This window comes from Castor canadensis, chromosome 14 (genome assembly GCF_047511655.1).
Source record: "Castor canadensis chromosome 14, mCasCan1.hap1v2, whole genome shotgun sequence".
Classification (NCBI taxonomy): Eukaryota; Metazoa; Chordata; class Mammalia; order Rodentia; family Castoridae; genus Castor; species Castor canadensis.
The window spans coordinates 14,185,321-14,203,264 of NC_133399.1; the positions used below are offsets into that span (position 1 = coordinate 14,185,321).

The 17,944-nt window shown below is 39.5% G+C and overlaps 1 protein-coding gene, 1 long non-coding RNA gene and 1 other non-coding gene across 8 annotated transcripts in view; 2 read left to right on the top strand and 1 right to left on the bottom strand.

Moving 5' to 3' along the window:
- Positions 1-6,702, top strand: part of LOC141416667 (uncharacterized) — a 42,862-nt gene extending 36,160 nt beyond the window's left edge. For 5 of the 6 annotated variants that reach the window (XM_074053814.1, XM_074053813.1, XM_074053812.1 and 2 more), the window contains 3 exons: positions 1,200-1,326; positions 1,515-1,575; positions 2,200-6,702. In XM_074053814.1, coding sequence (XP_073909915.1) covers positions 1,200-1,326; positions 1,515-1,575; positions 2,200-3,694 — 1,683 coding nt within the window. In that variant the 3' untranslated portion in view covers positions 3,695-6,702. The remainder of the gene's footprint in view (positions 1-1,199; positions 1,327-1,514; positions 1,576-2,199) is intronic. The other variant, XM_074053817.1, reaches the window with a different exon arrangement.
- Positions 6,703-7,387: 685 nt separating this feature from the next.
- On the top strand, positions 7,388-15,116 carry LOC141416669 (uncharacterized). Its single transcript, XR_012441289.1, has 3 exons — positions 7,388-11,745; positions 12,072-12,155; positions 13,899-15,116. It is a non-coding gene; the product is annotated as an uncharacterized lncRNA (long non-coding RNA).
- Positions 15,117-16,097: 981 nt separating this feature from the next.
- On the bottom strand, positions 16,098-16,199 carry LOC141417005 (U6 spliceosomal RNA). Its single transcript, XR_012441639.1, has one exon. It is a non-coding gene; the product is annotated as a U6 spliceosomal RNA (small nuclear RNA).
- Positions 16,200-17,944: the final 1,745 nt, after the last annotated feature.

The window sequence follows — 17,944 nt, forward strand, 5'->3', positions numbered from 1 at the left end:
TTCCAAATTCCTCCCACAAGTCAGTTCCAAAGGCTTAAGAACCGCACAAATTTGCTCACTGCAACAACCCCACTTGTATAGTGTCGGTTTTCTGTGTTAGCTAGCTTTCTTGATGTTGTGACCAAAATACTTGAGAGAACAACTTAAGGGGGGAAAGATTTATTGTGCTCATGGTTTTGGAGGGATCATTCTGTCGTTTTTCCCCACATGCAGAGGCAGAATATCACCTTGGCAGAGGTGTGTGGAGGAGGAAAGGGCAGGAAGGGTTCAGAGACAAGATCCTCCTCAAGAAATCCCTCCAATGACCTGGTTCCTCCAGCTTAGGTCTCACCTGAAGTTTCCAGAAACACAGCTGGGAACCAAGTGTTCATCACAAGAGGCTGTGGGAACATTCCATATTCAGACCATAACAGTTGGTTTGTATGAACCTGAGCACAAGCTTCCAAATATTTCTGTTGGTTTAATTACTTAGGATTCACTAAATTCCCAAGATGTGACAAGAGGTGTTAAATTGTATATATCAGACTAGCTTATCATCCAGATTGTATTTTGGCTTTGATCAGGTAGGTTCCCTCTGATGAGCATGTCAGAAAATTGCAAACATTCTGAGGGAGAAAAGAAGTTAAACAAATATCATATACTTGGCAGGAACTGTTAGGAACACTAAGCCTCTCTTTACACTCAGATTGGTAAGACTGATCCCAATAGTAGTTCTGAGATACCACACAAAATTGAACTCGAACATTTATAAAACAATATATAGACTCAGGACAATTGATGCTAACTCTTTTGTGCTTCAAATAGTAGGACTTAGTAGATACTACAGACCCAGTGCACATAGAAAAACTGGAGTCATCTAGCAGGACAATGGGTATTACTGTTCTACTTTTGCTTTACCAAATACTTCTAATTCAGTATCAGAATTGCTGTGTGACAGGCTATATGACTTGCTATATGGAGAATAAGAGTACGGCAACCAAGTATGGCAACCAAGACAAGAGTGCACATTTGGAGAACATGGCATTATGTGATTTTTTTTTTCCAAATGATGTTGGCGATCAGACCCAGGACTTTGCACATGCTGGGCAAACACTCTGCCACTGAACTACATCCCCAGGCACTTAAGAACTTTTAATAAATGAGTTTAGGTCAGCAGTGCTTTGAGTCTCACCCTCCTGGAAATATATGTGATGTCTTAGGAGTCAGTGGATTTTGAGGATGTTGCTGTGAACTTCACCCTGGAGGAGTGGACTTTGCTGGATCCTTCCCAGAAGAAACTGTATAAAGATGTGATGATGGAAACCTTCAGAAATCTGGCTTTTATAGGTAAGGGTGACACCATTACCTTACTCAGTCAATCAAATAAGTTCTTTTTGCTTCTCAGTGATTTGGAATATGGAAAGGGAACATTTTGGTGATTATACCAAACATGTATACTATGAATCAAGGTAGAGTCTTGACTAGTTTTGCATAATGTAATAATTCATAATGATTTTTCTGGATCTACATTTTAGGAAACAACCAGGAAGGGCAGAACGTTGAAGATGAGTACAATAATGCCAGAAGAAATTTACGGTAATCTCTACTTTCACTGAGAAAGCATTGTCCCTTAGTAATCTGAAAGTGACAGGAAAATTTTAAAACAAACAAATGATACTAATAAATCAAGCTTCAAATAGAAAAATATGCATTCAGTTTAGGATCTGTAATGAGAAAGTCTGAAATCCAAAATGCCCCTATATTGGATATTTCTGGAAAACCAGCATGATGCCACATATTGTACTTTCTGATGGCTCATTGTACAGAAAATGTATTCCATGCAAAATATTGTGAGCATGATATGATATAAAAGTGATTTTGTGTTTAGATGACTGATCCAATATACACATTATGTATTACTATCCAATAATATACATTATGTATATACCAATATTTTATAATCCAAATGCGTTTGATCCCAGTCATTTTGCAGAAGGAATACTCAATGCTGTTTAAATGTGATACAGACATTGAGTGTTAACTTAATTGAAATATTGCATAGCAGTATCACTGTTTTGGTAATAGCTGTTCTTGGACCTTTCTGCAGAGTCAGGAACCCGTTCATTTTCTGAAAATCTTACAGGGAGTCCAACTAATATTTCTACCAGCAAGTCATTGAGAAATAAGCTCTTAGTATTGTTCTGCTTGTTTTTTTTCCAGAAGTCAAGTGATACAGAGACTCTGTGAACATGAGGAGAGTAGTCAATGTGGAGAAATCTTCTCTCCAGATTATATTGTGAAGAAGAAAACTTGTGGAGTCAGATCACATAAAAGCCATGCGTGTGAAGTCTTCATTGGTCATCTATCCATAAACATACCTCTCATTGCTGTCACTGGACAAAAATCATATGAGTACCAGGAATATGGAGAGAAGCCACATAAATATTATAAGGATCCTAAGAAAACCTTCGGTTGTGCACAATCCTTTCAGAAGCATCAACGGACTCCCAGTACACACAAACATCATGAACACAAGCAATATGGCAGTGCTCCCAGTCATTCCAGTGCTCTTCAAATACAGGGAAGAATTCACATTGGAGAGAAACCCTCTGTGTGTAAACAATGTGGGAAAGTTTTTAAGTGCCTCAGGTCTCTTCGGAATCATGAAAGGTCTCACCCTGGTGAGAAACGGCATCAATGCAAGCTGTGTGGTCAAGGCTTCAGAAAGCGCAGTTACATTCAAATACATGCAAGAATTCACACTGGAGAGAAACCTTACGTGTGTAAGCAATGCGGGAAAGCCTTTAGATCTTCCAGTTCTGTTCAGATACATGAAAGAATTCACACTGGAGAGAAACCCTATGTATGTAAGCAATGTGGGATAGCCTTCATTCGTTCTAGTACTCTTCAAATACACGAAAAAACTCACACTGGAGATAATCCCTATGTGTGTACACGATGTGGGAAAGTTTTCAATAGTCACAGTTCCTTTTACAGACATGAAAGGACTCACAATGGACAGAAACACCCTGAATGTAAGCAATGTGGAAAAACCTTCAGTTGTTCCAGTTACATTCAAATACATGCAAGAACTCACAGTGGAGAGAAACCATTTGTATGTAAGCAGTGTGGGAAAGCCCTCAGTGGTTCTAGTGCCCTTCGGTACCATGAAAGGATTCACACTGGAGAGAAACCCTATATATGTAAGCAATGTGGGAAAGCCTTCAGTGGTTCCAATTCCCTTCTAAAGCATCAAAGGATTCACACTGGAGAGAAACCCTATGAATGTAAGCACTGTGGGAAAGCCTTCAGTGGTTCCAGTTATGTTCAGATACATGAGCGGATTCACACTGGAGAGAAACCCTATGAATGCAAGCAGTGTGGGAAAGCCTTCATTTATTCTGGTTCCCTTCAGCTGCATGAAAGGACTCACACAGGAGAGAAACCCTATCTGTGTAAACTTTGTGGCAAAGCTTTCAGTGCTTCTAGTTCCTTTCAAAAGCACAAAAGAACTCATACCGGAGAGAGACCCTATGAGTGTAAGCAATGCGGGAAAGCCTTTAGTTCCTTGAGTAACATTCGACGACATGAACAAACTCACAGTGGACAGAAACCATATGTGTGTAAACAATGTAGAAAAGCCTACTGTGATCGCAGTTCCCTTAGAAAACATGAAAAAACTCACAGTCTGAAGAAAATGTATGTGTGTAAGTAATGAGACAAAGCCTTCAGATGTTCTCAAATAGTTTCCTCAAATACATGAACTCACTGGAAAGAAGACCTGTGTATGTAAACACTGTGGTAAACCTTTAATTATTCCAGCTTCATTCAAAGCCATGAAAACAAAATGTGAGAACGTCTTGTTATCACATGAGGTTTTATAAAAAAAAATTTTTGCTAGGGCATATTAGTTTTATAAAATAATGGGTTTCATTGTGACAATTTCATACCTGCATATAATGTTCTTTGATCATATTCTCCCCATTAGCTTCTGTTGCCCCTTCCCTTTCTCTTTTCTAATAGACCGTCTTTATTTTGCTTTCATGATGGCATCCAGTTCCATCCATTTTCATGCAAATGATAGGGCTTAATACTTCATTGTGTTATGTACCATATTTTTTTTTTTTATTGTGGGGGGAGGTCGGTTCTGGGGCTTGAACTCAGGACCTCATGCTTTTTTTCTGATAGGGTCTGATATTTTTGCCTGAGCAGTTTTGGACCACAGTCTTCCTATCTGCCTCTTGTGTATCTGGGATTACAGGTTTGCCTCACCACACCCACCTTGTTGAAATGGATTGGCTAGCTTTTTGCCCAGGAATGCCTAGAACTATGATCCTCTAGTCTTCATCTCTCAAGTAGCTGTGATTATATATACCATCCATACAACATTTTCTCTATGCATTCGTCTTCTGACTGACACCTAGATTGAGTCCATATCTTGGCTACTATGCTTTTTTTTTTCCTGATGGTACTGTGGTTTGACCTCAGGGCTTCACGCTTGCTAGGAAGGCACTCTATCATTTGAACCACTCCACCAGCTCTTGGCTATTATGAATAGTACATTACAAACATGGGTATGTGAGCATCTGTAAAGTTGCTAATAATGATACATTTGGGTGTATACTCATACAAGGGAGTCATATGGTAGTGCTGCTTTTAGGTTTTTGAGGAAACTCAATACTGATTTCTGTAGGGGGTGGACTATTTCACGTTCCTACCAGCAGTGTATAAAAGTTTCTTCCTCTCCCCTCACCCACAGTCTCATCAGCATTTGTTTTCCATTTACCTCTTCTCCAGATTGTCATTCTGACCGGTCAGAAGAAATCTCAGTGGGGTTTTGATGTTAATTTCCCTGATGTTTCATTTCTTTGTTGTAATATTGTCCATTTGGTTTTTTTTTTTTTTTTTTTTTTTTGGTGGTTGGGGATTGAACACATGGCTTCATTTCATGCTTGCTAGACAGGTGCTAGACAAGTAGACTTGAGCTACTTGTGCTGGGCATTTTTGAGATAACATCCTGCAAACCTGTTTCTCCTGCTGGCTTTGAGCTTCGATCCTCCTGATCTCTGCCTCCTAGGTAGCCAGGATTACGGGTGTGAGCCACCAGCACCCAGCCATTTGTACTTCCTTTGAGAAGTGTCTGTTAAGTTCATATGCCCATTTAATTGATAACAGTTTTTCAGTTCTTTATACATTGTGGATATTAATCTTGTGGAAGATCGTAAGGATTTTCTGTCATTATCTCTTCATTCTATTCATTGTTCTCTTTGCTGTGCATAAGCTATTTAATTTGATGCAATCCTATTTGTCAATTCTATTATCTACTAAGCAGTTGAAGTCCTGGTCAAGAAATCTTTGTATTAGTATCTTGAAGATCACACAGTCTTTCTGCCACTTAGGAAAAGGTGTAGTGGAGAGTACTCGCATCAATATAAATAAAGCATGTGGAAACACCCATAGCCACCACTGACCAATTCATAGATAAAAAAGGACATGTTAAAGAGAGAAACTGTGACAACAAGGTGTTTGGGTGTACCTGTAGGAATGTAGGTCGAGTTAAAACTTAAGAATGTGAAACATACAAGAAAGTTGTCAGTCCTACAAATATTTTCAAAGTCCTGTCAACATTCCTTATGTAGCAGAATACTATAAACAAAAGTAATATGAAAAGCTTGATGAAAAATGATTTCAGTGGAAGCTCCAGAAATTTCACACCCTAAAGGAAATGTTTTACAATGTATAAATACATATTATGGTTTGTTCTTGCAGTACATAGGTGGACTGTGTAATTCTTATTTTCATTCTTGAAAATAAACCTTGAAAGTGACCTAATTGTGTATATTTTGCTTATGCAAAAGTGTATGAGTTTAATGGGTGGTGTCTTGAAATCAAATCAGTAATGTGTTTGTTTCCTTTCATTTTGAACTACATTAGAACCCCAAGTGAAATGAAGTGTCCTTAATTTGCCATTCAGTATAATGTTTATGTTGTTTTAAAATGATTAATGAACCATTTAAAAAGGCTCTTGTTAATTCTTTGGCTTTTCCTAGTTGTCCTTGTGTGAGGTTTGACCTAAACAAATGAACAATTTTCACGTGGGTTTCCTATTTTTTTATTTTTGTTTTCTTCAAATAACATTTATGTGCATGCCTTTTAGACTTAAATAGTATTTAGCCAAGGTTCAGAGGAGAAATGGTAGTACACTCAAAACGAGTGAGACTGACAAAGGCTCTACAGATGCTCAACAGATGGTCCTCACGGAGTGCGAGTGGCATGTGGAAAACGAGCCCAGCAACAGCCAGGGTGATGTTCTTTGTTAGCTGGGTAGTTTTTGGGGGTAGGAGTGAGGTGCAGTACTGGGATTTGAACTCATGGCCTTATGCTTGCTAGGTAAGTGCTCTACCAGATGAGTTATGCCTCCAGCCTTTTTAATGTTTTTCAGATTATCTGACATTGTGGAGGACAGATGAGCCCATCTAGCCCTGAAAAGCTATAATTACTTCTTAAAAGTCTAGTAGAGCTTGTTTAGAAACCCACTTGGGAAATGATTTTAGGGAAGTAAGGACTTTGAATACCATTTCCATTTCTTGACAACTTAATTTGAGTCACCAGCATCCACATCCATGTACCAGATAGGGAATTTGACATTTTTCTAAGAATTTGTCTGTGGTCTAAAATAATACAAACAATAAATACCACCTATGTTATGTATACATTATATATTATGGTCTAAAATATATGCAATAAATATTGCATATATATGATATATAATTTTTTATATATTTAGGGTTTTTTTTCTGTGGTGCTGGAGATCAACGTCGATATCTGGAGCATCAGGCAAGTATTCTGTCACTGAGCTACTACGTCTCCAGCTTGTTTTTATCTTTTGAGACAAGGAGTTTGTCACCAGGGTGGTCTTACATTCATGATCCTCCTGCCTCTGTCTTCTGAATGCTGGGATTCCAGGGATGTGCTACCACACTGGCTTGCTACTTTATAATCTATTTATTTTTGCTGTGAAGTTGACAAAAGGATGTTTTGTTTCTTCCATCTTGAAGTTCAAACCCTTGACTGGGGTTTGAACTCAGGGTTTCACACTTGCAAAGCAGGCTTTCTTACCACATGAGCCACACTGCCAATCTAGTTTGCTCTGGTTATTTTGGGGTGAGTTCTCGTGACCTGTTCTGTCCACACTGGCTTTGAGCCACTATCTGATATCAGCCACCCAGATAGCTAGGATTACAGGCACGAGCCACCAGTGCCTGGCTGATGGAAATATTTTATGTCTTAAAACAAGGAAAATATTGACAAAATATATATGTTTGATAAAATGCTCATTCTCTGTTCTACAGAGTAAAAAATTTGGTGTCTGAATACTTACTGCATAAGAGTAAGTTGGATTTCTTAACTTACGAAATTTCCATGTATAACCATTTATGTAATGTTGATTTAATTATATCTGTGTATCTCACTGGAACTGTGCCATTACTTGCTACTCCAGGAAAATATTGTTACGTAGACCTGAGATTTATGCTGATTGCTCTTGAAACCATCGTGAATATTATTTTTATGTGTGTGGCTCAAAAATTTTCATATGTACTTAAAAACTGAACATGTTTCTTCATTGATGGAAGTGTTTTATTTCCTACTACAAAATTAGTATATCAAAAGTTCTTAGGTGTTGTTCAGGGAAAAAACACGGAAGTAAATTCTGTGTCACCAAATTACTCCTCAGTTGAAGTATGACAACACAAACTTAAAAAAAAATACTCCTTAGAGATTCCAAATGTTAGCATAAATTATCCCATCCTTTTACCTTATTACCTGATATATCCTCCATTCCTTAGTTCTTTTGAATCTCTTACATGTAGTCTTTTTAAAGTTGTGGACAAAGTTAATTTAAAAAGTTACGCAAGCTGGTCACCTGGTGTTGAACGCCTGTAGTCCTAGCTACTCAGGAGGCAGAAATGAGGATCAGAGTTCGAAACCAGCCCTAGGCAAATAGTTCTTAAGACACTATCTTGAAAATACCCAACACAAGAAATGACTGGCTTGAGCGGCTTAAACAGTAGAACACCTATCTAGCAAGCATAAGGCCCTGAATCCAAACCCCCCTCTCACAAAAAAAAGTTATACAAAATTATTTTGAACACCACAACAAAAGGTATTTTTATGTTATTATTTATTTTAAAAGTACTGTGCTTTAGACTCAGGGCCTACACTTTGAGCCACTCCACCAAACAACCATTTTCTGTGATGGTTTTATTTCAAGATGGGGTCTCAAAAACTATTTTGCGCAGACTAACTTCCAACCGCAATCCTCCTGACCTCTGCCTGTTGAGTAGCTAGGATTATAGGCGTGAGCTGCTGGTGCCCAGATGTAATTTTAGTTCTTTAGCATCATGGTTAGAAGGGAGCAGCTCAATTGTACACAATGAAGACTGGCAACGTGTCAGTGATGGGGTGATAAGGATGAATGATGGTTCCTGCAGTGGGACCATGGGTGAGAAAAACCAGCCCCCCATAAACCCTTTATCATGTGCAAGTATGTGCCTCTGGATGGTGTGACCACACATGCTGTTAGGTGATAACAGTTGCTCCAAAATAACTTTTAAGTTAGATGTCCTAATTAGGCATAGAGCTGTTAGCTAGAGTGGAACCTTGTACAGCATTCTGAACCATCTAAGCTTTTAGATAGTCTTTCTTGATTGTTCCTTCATAATTTTAATACATGTGAGTATCCTTACCATAAACTAGATTACCTTTAAAGAACTGTACCTACGGTGCAGAATGATTCAAGTGGTAGAGTGCCTGTCTAGCAAGCCTAAGGCCCTGAGTTCAAAGCCAGTTATACAAAAAAGTACAGTTTACAATGTTTAAAACTAAATGAAGTTCCCAGGAAAGATCAATCCTTGGACCCTGACTCGTATTTTTGCAAGCATTGGTTGTGCTCATTTCCACCCCCAACATTTACTGAACATTTAGTGTAGGGAAAGAAAGGTGCCCAAGACATAATTTCAATCGTGGCAGAATTGCCATTGTAAGTTCCATTGAAATTGCACTTGTAAAACATTTTACTGCTACTGCCTTCCTGGTTTACATAATTAAAATGATTGACCATGTGGAACTCAGGGCCACAGGGTTTGTTCCTTCATGGAATTAAACTACTCCCTCAGTGTTCTTTCTGTCTGGCATTCTAAATTGTCACATCTCTCATTCGCTGAACTTTGCCCTCATGTGCTAACTGATAGTCAAATCTTAGCAGAGATTAATATCCCTTTTGTGAACTTCCTTCTGTCCCCCCTTCCTGTGTACTGAGTGTTGTCCCTCCCTCTCCCCTCAATTTATACTTCAAAATAAAGCCCTACAATGAAACTTGATGGAATTTGGGGTTGGGGTGTAACAGTGAAGGGATTCCTGAATGCATGAGGATGGGTCCTCGCAGTGTGGTTAGACTCCTAAGGAGAGGAGAGTGAGTGAGATTGTGTCACCTGTGAGGACATAGCAAAATGCTTCCCACTGGAAAGCTATGAAGACAGCCTTCACTGGGAACCAAGTTAGCCAACCACTGGAAGCTCCCAAGCCCTGGAACGGTGAGGATAATGTGTGAGGCTCTCATGCCCTTGGTAATGTGGTATACAACTTGAGCTAGACACCCATCCAGCCTCATGTCTTATATTAACCATACACTCTTATGTGCACCGAGGGGGTCCAACCCAGGGCTGTGCATGTGCTAGGTAGGCATAGCTCTACTACTGAGCTACTTCACTTGGTTTTTTGCTATGTGGCACAGGCTGGCCTCCCTTGTGATCCTCCTGCTTCTGTCTCCCAAGTGCTCGAATTACAGGCATGTACAACCATGCTCAGTTCAACCATATCATTGCATGTAGAACTTGAATTGGCCTCAAAGCCTCCACTTTTCCATCCCACCCTTGTCATTGATTCTCAAGTAGCTTTCTATTTTTTTCCCCTTATGATACTGGAGTTTGAACACAGGGGCTACACCTTAAGCCACTCCAGCAACCTTGTTTTGTGAAAGGTTTTTTTGAGATAGGTTCCTGCAAACTGTTAGCCTGGGCTGGCTTCAAACCTGGATCATCCTGATCTCTGCCTCCCGAGTTAGATTTCTATTTTAGGCAGGGCTCAGAGGAGAAATGTGTAGCACATAAAAAACTACAGTGAGGAAACAGTTAATGAAGGAGCTACTTAGAAAATTACAGATAAAATTTCAGATAGCCCATGTGAGGTGCAGTCCATGATGAACCCAAGCCACAGCAGATATACGTTCATCATTAGCCCTTCAAAAGCAGTTGGAAGAGAGTTCACTACCCAGTAGGACCTGTGCCTTATACTGTAAATGCAGATTCAGCCAGAGCTGTGGCCTGGAGTAGAGGGCAGCAGGCTGCCAGGCAACTGCATGAAGACACTGACATCTCTCGTCCTACTGGCTGGTTTCCTGTTGGCTCCTCCCATCAGGTGAACCTATCAGAAGCCAGAGACTGGGAGTGTAGTGTGGCATTTACTGGTCAGCTTCCTGCCTCACAGGGTTGGGTGGGAAGATAGTGCATTACCAGGTAAGTGGGCCTTTGGGTGTGTTTAGATCATGAGGGCCATGTGCCCACGAGTTGGTTGATCCCACTCTACAAAGGGCTTGCAAAAAGTGAGTTTGCTCTTTCTTGTCCATCTGTCTTCTGTCAGGACAGGACACAGCAAGAAGACTTTCACCAGGTACCGGTGCCATGATCTGGGACTTCCCAGCTTCCAGAACTGTGTGGAAATAAATTTCTGGTTTTCACAGATTTCCCAGTGTCAGGTTTTCTATAACAGTGGCACAAAGCAAACTAAGGAATTAAAGGGGAAAAGCTGAAATGGGGTGTTATTAAAACATACACCTAAAAATGTGGGTGTGGCTTTGGAACTGGTAATGGACAGAGGCTGGCATTATTTGGGGATACATAGACACTGAGGAAGGAAATATTTTACATAAAAGCAAGTTATTCTTAATAGCCACACAAATTATAAAGGAATAGCTCTTGGGACTGGGGATGTAGCTCAGTGGTAGAGCACTGAGTTAGCATGAGCAAGGCCCTGGGTTTGATCTGCAGCACTGCAAAAAAAAAAAAAGAGCTCTCAAAACATTTTTGCTCTTAGGTCTCATCACAGTATCTGTGGAGGAACCTAAAAGACTTTTAAATTGATTTAGCTAGTTTTAACATACTTAAAAAAAACTTATTTAGTTGTACATACATTTTAATTTATGAATATTAATATAACATTTTAATAAAACATATACATTATTCAAAAATATATTCAGGTCTGATTGTCTTTTTAAAATGTTTTTTGCAGCACTGGGGTTTGAATTCAGGGCTTTGTGCTTCCTAGGCAGGCACTCTACTATTTGAGCCACACTCATTGTATGAATGTCCTTGTAATGTTTTTTGCAAACTTGTTTAATGTGTGCCATCAAGAAGAGAACTCTATGTGCATCTTCATTCAGTCTGTTCCAATATTGTTTTCTGGAGCTACTGAGGTTTGAACTGAGGGCCTCACACTTGCTAGGCAGGTTCTCTACCACTTGAGTAACTCCCCCAACCCTTTTTTGGTTGTGTATTTTTCAGGATAGGGTCTCGAGAACTATCTGTCAGGGGCTGGTTTCAAACCATGATCCTCCTCATCTCTGCCTCCTGAGTAGCTAGGATAATTGGCACCTGGCACCATTATGTTGTTTTAATTGAAGAAAATAATTTTTCAAATATTACTGGAAAAGTAAGTACTTCATTGACATCCAGAATGTGTCTTACTATGTAGCCCAAACTGGCCTAGAACTCGTGTTCTTCCTGTCTCTGCCTTCCAAGTTCTGAGATTATAGATGTGCACCACCATGCATGACTCCTAAATGATGCATTTGTTTGATGATTGCTGGTGCAAAACGCTGAGAAACACTGTGATTCTTGCCAGTTGACACTGTCTTTGCAGCATCATCCTCTCTGTCACTGACTCATATATTCCATCTTGGGTCATCATTTGTAGGTAGTGATGTTGTCTCTTCTTTCCAATATTTATGCAATTTTTTTCTTCTTCTTCCCTTATAGCACAACGCACAGCTTACAGGTCAGTGTGAAAAGAGCAGAAACAGAAGTGAGTGTCCTTGGGTTCTTCCTGACCCTAAAATGCATGTAAGTTTCTCCATTCAGCATGCTGTGTACTACTTTCCAGGTACTTAGGTAAGCAAGTCCCTTTTTATTCTGTGTTCCAAAAAGGCCTTTTAAAACTCAATAGAAATTACATTTTAGAAAACACATTTTTTCCAAGAATGGAGTAATCAAGGTATTTTTTGTTGGTGGGTAGTATGAGGCCTATGACAGGTTTTCTCATGCTGAGCCCCATTGTCATTAAGAAGATTAACCACCACCTGTCAGTCATGATAAACACTGTCTTAACACACATTTGTCCTTGACTAGGAAATTTTTACCCTGCATTTTACAATATTGCATGCATACATAGCTGAAACAGATCTTTATCCCCCTTAATCTCCTTTTTTTTTTTTGGACTGGGGTTTGAACTCGGCTTCATGCTTGCAAAGTAGGCACTCTTCCACATGAGGCACACCTTTAGTCTATTTTACTCTGGTTATTTTAGAGATGGGGGTCTCATGAACTATTTGCCCAGGCTTTCCTCAAACCTCAATCCTCCTGATCTCAGCTTCCCAAGTAGCTAGGATACAAGTGTGAGTCACTGACACCCAGCTTCATAAACATTTTCTTTGGTGGTGCTAAGGTTTGAACTCAGGGCCTGGAGCTTGCTAGGCAGTCACTCTACCACTTGAACCATACCCGCCAGCCCTTTTTGTGTGTGTTGGGTAATTTTGAGATAGAGTCTCCTAAACTATTTGCTCAGGGCCTCGGACCTTGATCATAGCTAGGATTATAGATGTAAGCCACCAGTATCTGGCATTATTTTCTTGATAAAATGTTTTGATAAATAAATGGAAATCTGGACTGATGGAGTTGCTCAAGTGGTAGACTGCCTGCCTAGCAAGCATGAAGTCTTGAGTTCAAACCCCAGTATCACCAAAAAAAGAAAAAAAGCTTTATATTCCCTCAAAGTACTATTTTAGGAAAAAATGTTAATTACTTAAATTATCAGTTAATTCTACGTATTGTTAATTAATTTTATGATTTATTGTTGAAACAATATACCTATATAATAATATACTTTGCATGAAGAACATACAAACCCCACAGAATGGGAGAAAATCTTCGCCAGCTGCACATCAGATATAGGATTAGTATCCAGAATATACAAAGAGCTAAAAAAAAAAGTTAAACACCAAAATAACAAATAATCCATTTAATAAACAGCAAATGAATTAGATAGTTCTCAGAAGTACAAATGGTTAATAAACACATGAATAAATTTTCAGCATCCTTAGCCGTAAAGGAAATGCAAATCAAAACCACACTGAGATTCCATCTCACCCCAGTCAGAATGGCTATCATTAAGAAACAAACATCAACAAATGCTGGTGAGGATGCAGGGAAAAACAGAACCCTCAAACACTGTGGGTGAGAATGTAAATTATTGCAGCCACTGTGGACATCAGTATGGAAGTTCATCAAAAATTTACAACCAGCTGGGCACCAGTGGTTCATGCCTGTAATCCTAGCTACTCAAGAGGCAGAGATCGGGATCGTGGTTCAAAGCCAGTCTGGTCATACAATTCAAAAGTCCCTATCTCAAAAAAAAAATCACAAAAAAAGTAGGGCTGGTGGAGTGTGGCTCAAGGTATAGGCCCTGACTTAAAACCCTAACACCACACAAAAAAATTTACAACTGGATCTCTATACCATTTGGGTATATATCTGAAGGAGTGTAAATCAACATATAAGAGTATAAGTCAGCTTTCATGTTTATTGCAGCTGTCTTCACAATAGTCATGTTTTAGAATCAGCTTCCAGACCCAGCAATCAATGAGTGGATAAAGAAAATGTGGTACATATACACAATGGAGTATTATTCAATCGTAAAGAAGAATGAAATTATGCTATTAGCAGGAAAATGGATGGACCTGGAGGTCATTATCTTGAGCGAGATAAGACAAGCCCAAAGAGCCAAGTGTCATGTTTTCTCTCATGCGGAATCTACACACAAAACTGACGATGATGATGATGGGGAGGAGGAAGCATGAGTGTAAAAGGGAGACTGGGAAGGGGGAATCAGGAGGAAGAGAGTGGGGAAGGGAGAAAGACTGTATGGGGGTATAAAAATGATCAAAGTACTTATAAACACACATACACACATATATATATGTACATGTGTATATATACATTCATGTAGAGGTGGAATAATAAAACCCACCAAATACTATTTGGGAAAGGGGATGGAGAGAGGAGGGTTATGGGAATATTATGAACTTGTTCAAAGTACACTGTACTCATGTATAGAATTACCACAATGAAACCTCCTTGTACTGTTAATCTATCGTAATAAAAAAATGAGAAAAAAAATCAGATTTGAACAGCTATTCCTTTCCTAAGATTTGTGATTTTTAGCATTTCTATCTATATAATACTTTTGCTTTGAAATTAAAAGTTTTTTATGTCCTAACACAAGGTCGGTTTTTTTGTTTGTTTGTTTTGTGGTACTGGGGTTTGAACTCTGGGCCTCACACTTGCTAGGCAGGCACTCTACCACTTGAACCACTTCACCAACCCTTTTAGGTGTTGGTTATTTTCAAGATAGGTTCTGGCGATCTATTTACTCAGGGCTGGCTTTGAACCATGATTCCCTCTGATCTTCTCCTCCTGAGTAGCTAGGATTACAGATGAACCACTGCTACTTAGCTTAAGCTCAACATTTGAAAAAGGTGTATGTTTGCCTGAAAATCCACTTATTCTCTGTCTTATAAGGTATCTAACTATATCTAGAACTAAAGTCTGAATACTGTTAACTATACAAGATTCCATCAAGATGAGCTGGCAATGTAGCTCAGTGTGCACAAGGCCCTGGATTTGACCCCCAGCACTACAAAGTAAATATAAATAAATAAACCCATCACTCTGAAAATTGGATTTCTGAATTTTGGCTTAAAATTTGCAAGTACAGGACTGGAGGCATGGTTCAAGAAGTAGAATGCATGACCCTGAATTCAAACATCAATACTGCCAAAAAATTAGCAACTATAATAATTTTTGTATTGATTATTTATGTATTTACAACTCATTGAAGTTGTGTTGATTATATATTAGCTGATATTCTAAGGAAATAGTTATAGAGATTTTAAAAAATTTATCCTGGTTGGTGCAGTGCTCTGCTACCCAGTATAAATGTCATTATTTGCATGCCTATAGGTTTGTGTGGCTTTTTAAAGTTCAGTATACATTTAAAAACTGAAAGATTTCCTTACATCCAAAACAATCAGACCATGCTTGCAGATTAAATTGATTATGCCTCAATGTCATGCAGACCTATCATTCAAACTATAATCAACATGTTCTCTGTTGTCTAAAAGACACAAGTATGACTGGTTTATTTAAATGACAATCCAATAATTTTTTCCAGTGAAAGTGACAGTAAAGTCTATTAAGAAAGGATTACACATCCAGGCACCCATGGATCATGCCTGTAATCCTAGCTACTTGGGAGGCTGAGATCAGGAGTGTCATAGTGCAAGCCAGCATAGGCAAATAATTTGAGCGGCCCCCCCCCACCCCCAAAATAACCAGAGCAAAATGGACTGGAGGTGTGGCTCAAAGTGTAGAGCACCTGTTTTACAAGCACAAGCTGAGTTCAAACACTAGTCCTACCAAAAGAAAAAAAAGTAATACACTTCCAATAGGCTGAAAGCAGGTCATCTCTAGAGTGAGAATGAGGGTGGTCAACAACCCAGTCCTATGTCATGTATAACATTTGATTGCCATGCCCTTGAATTTCTCCCCACTCTATTAACCACCCTGATACACTGATGTGAACAGACACTTTTCTATTGCTTTTTGCTGATTGTCATTAAGCTTGTTCATTGATATTCTGTGCAAGGACTGTTATCTGGTGTTCCTTTTGTCACAGTATTGGAAATAGACACGTTTATAGGCAGATACCTGCATTGTTTAGTACTTTTCTCACATATGGAACGCTTCACTAAATTACATGTCCTCCTTGCACAGGGGCCATGCTAATCTCTGAATCATTCCAATTTTAGCATATGTTCTGCTGAAGAGAACACTTCTGCAGCGTTTTGACATCTTCCTTCCTAGATCTCCTAGGCTTGCTTTTATGTTTATACCCTAAATCAGCAACATTACCCAGATCTGTGCAATAGAAGTTATGAACACCAGTAAGCAAGTTCCTAGAAAACACGTGAGAAATCCTTGACACTTCAAGTGTGAACCTTGAATTCTGGTAGACAGAGGTGTCTTCAGGGTTGGTTCAAGTAAACAAGTCCCACTGTGAGATACTGTGTGCTGTATGACAATGACACTTTACATGGGCCACCAAGGAAATCTCTGCTGTATAGGGACAATGATTGTGGAGCCCAGGATGAAGTTTATGTCATGGTCATACAGGCTTAAGCTCACCTGTTTCTCCATGAAGAGAGACTTAAGGTTGATCCCACTGAATGGAATTTACAATTAGTTTAAAATAGCAATTTTTGTGTTTCCATAGCAAACTACACATCATTTGTCCTGAAGCATGAATTCAGTCTTTCTCTGTCACTTAGGCAGTAAAAACATCCTGGGGCACATGAAGTGTGAGGAAGTGGGGAACACTTTCAGTCACCACTGGGGAACTCAGAGAAGCCCATTGCAGAAGTCATACTATGCTTTGTGTTTCTTTCATTATAACCTCACGAGGATGACAAAAGATAGAATCACTCCTTCCTCATTTGACAGGGAATTCTGAGACTTAACAGTTGTGTGAATCATCCAAGATTACACAGCATTGAAGAGCCAGCCTTCCAATATAGGTCAGGTTTATTTTTTTGGATGGAACTGGGGTTTGAACTCAGGGCTTTGCACCTGCAAAGCAGGTGCTCTACTGCTTGAGCCACACCTCCAGTCATTTACTCACCACCTTCCCTTCATACATCCACTCTCTTTCTTAAAATTTTTGAGCCAGGCACCAGTGGCTCCTACCTATAATCCTAGCTACTCAGGAGGTAGAGATCAAGTGGATCAGGTTTGAAGCCAGCCCAGGAAAGTAGTTTGCAAGACCCTATCTCAAAAAAAAAACAACACAAAAAATGGGTGGTGGAGCGCCTCAGGTGTAGGCCCTGAGTTCAAACCTCAGTATCCACATCCCCAAAAAACTTTTTTGAGACAGGAACTCAGTATGTAGCCTAGGCTGGACTCAAAGACTCAGTCTTCCTACCTCCACCTTCCAAGTGCTGGTATTATAGGTGGGTGCTACCAAGCCTGCCCAAATCTCTAAGTCTTGAATATTTCCATTACTCTTATCATTGGTTCTCTGTTTCTGTCTCTCTCATTGTCTCTTTTTCCCCAGAGTCTTCCCTAGCTCAGAAAGCATCAAGTCAAGGTAAATTCTTTGGAAGTATTCTTGCCTCCACTTTCTTTTTTCACACTCCATGTCAAATCCACCAGCAAGGCAAGGTTGGCTCTCTGTCCAAAGTGTATCTATAACCTGGCCCGTTCTCACTGCCTCTACTACTACCATCCTGGTTTAGGTGATCATCCTCATACATGGATGGTTTTCACAGTTTCTGAGCTGTTATCCCCACCTCCAGCCCTCCTCATCTACCCCGCATTCTCAATAACGATTGAAGTTGAGTCTTTCCTCCACTCAGAACTGTGGTATGGCTTCCTGTCCTACTTAGTAAATAATCAAACATTCTTACTGAGCCCCAAATCCTTATAGCTGGGTCCCCACTACTTCTCTGACTTCACTTTTCCCTTCTTTGGCCACTCTACTCTTGTATCTTGAACTTCCCTCCAACACACCAAGCATTTTC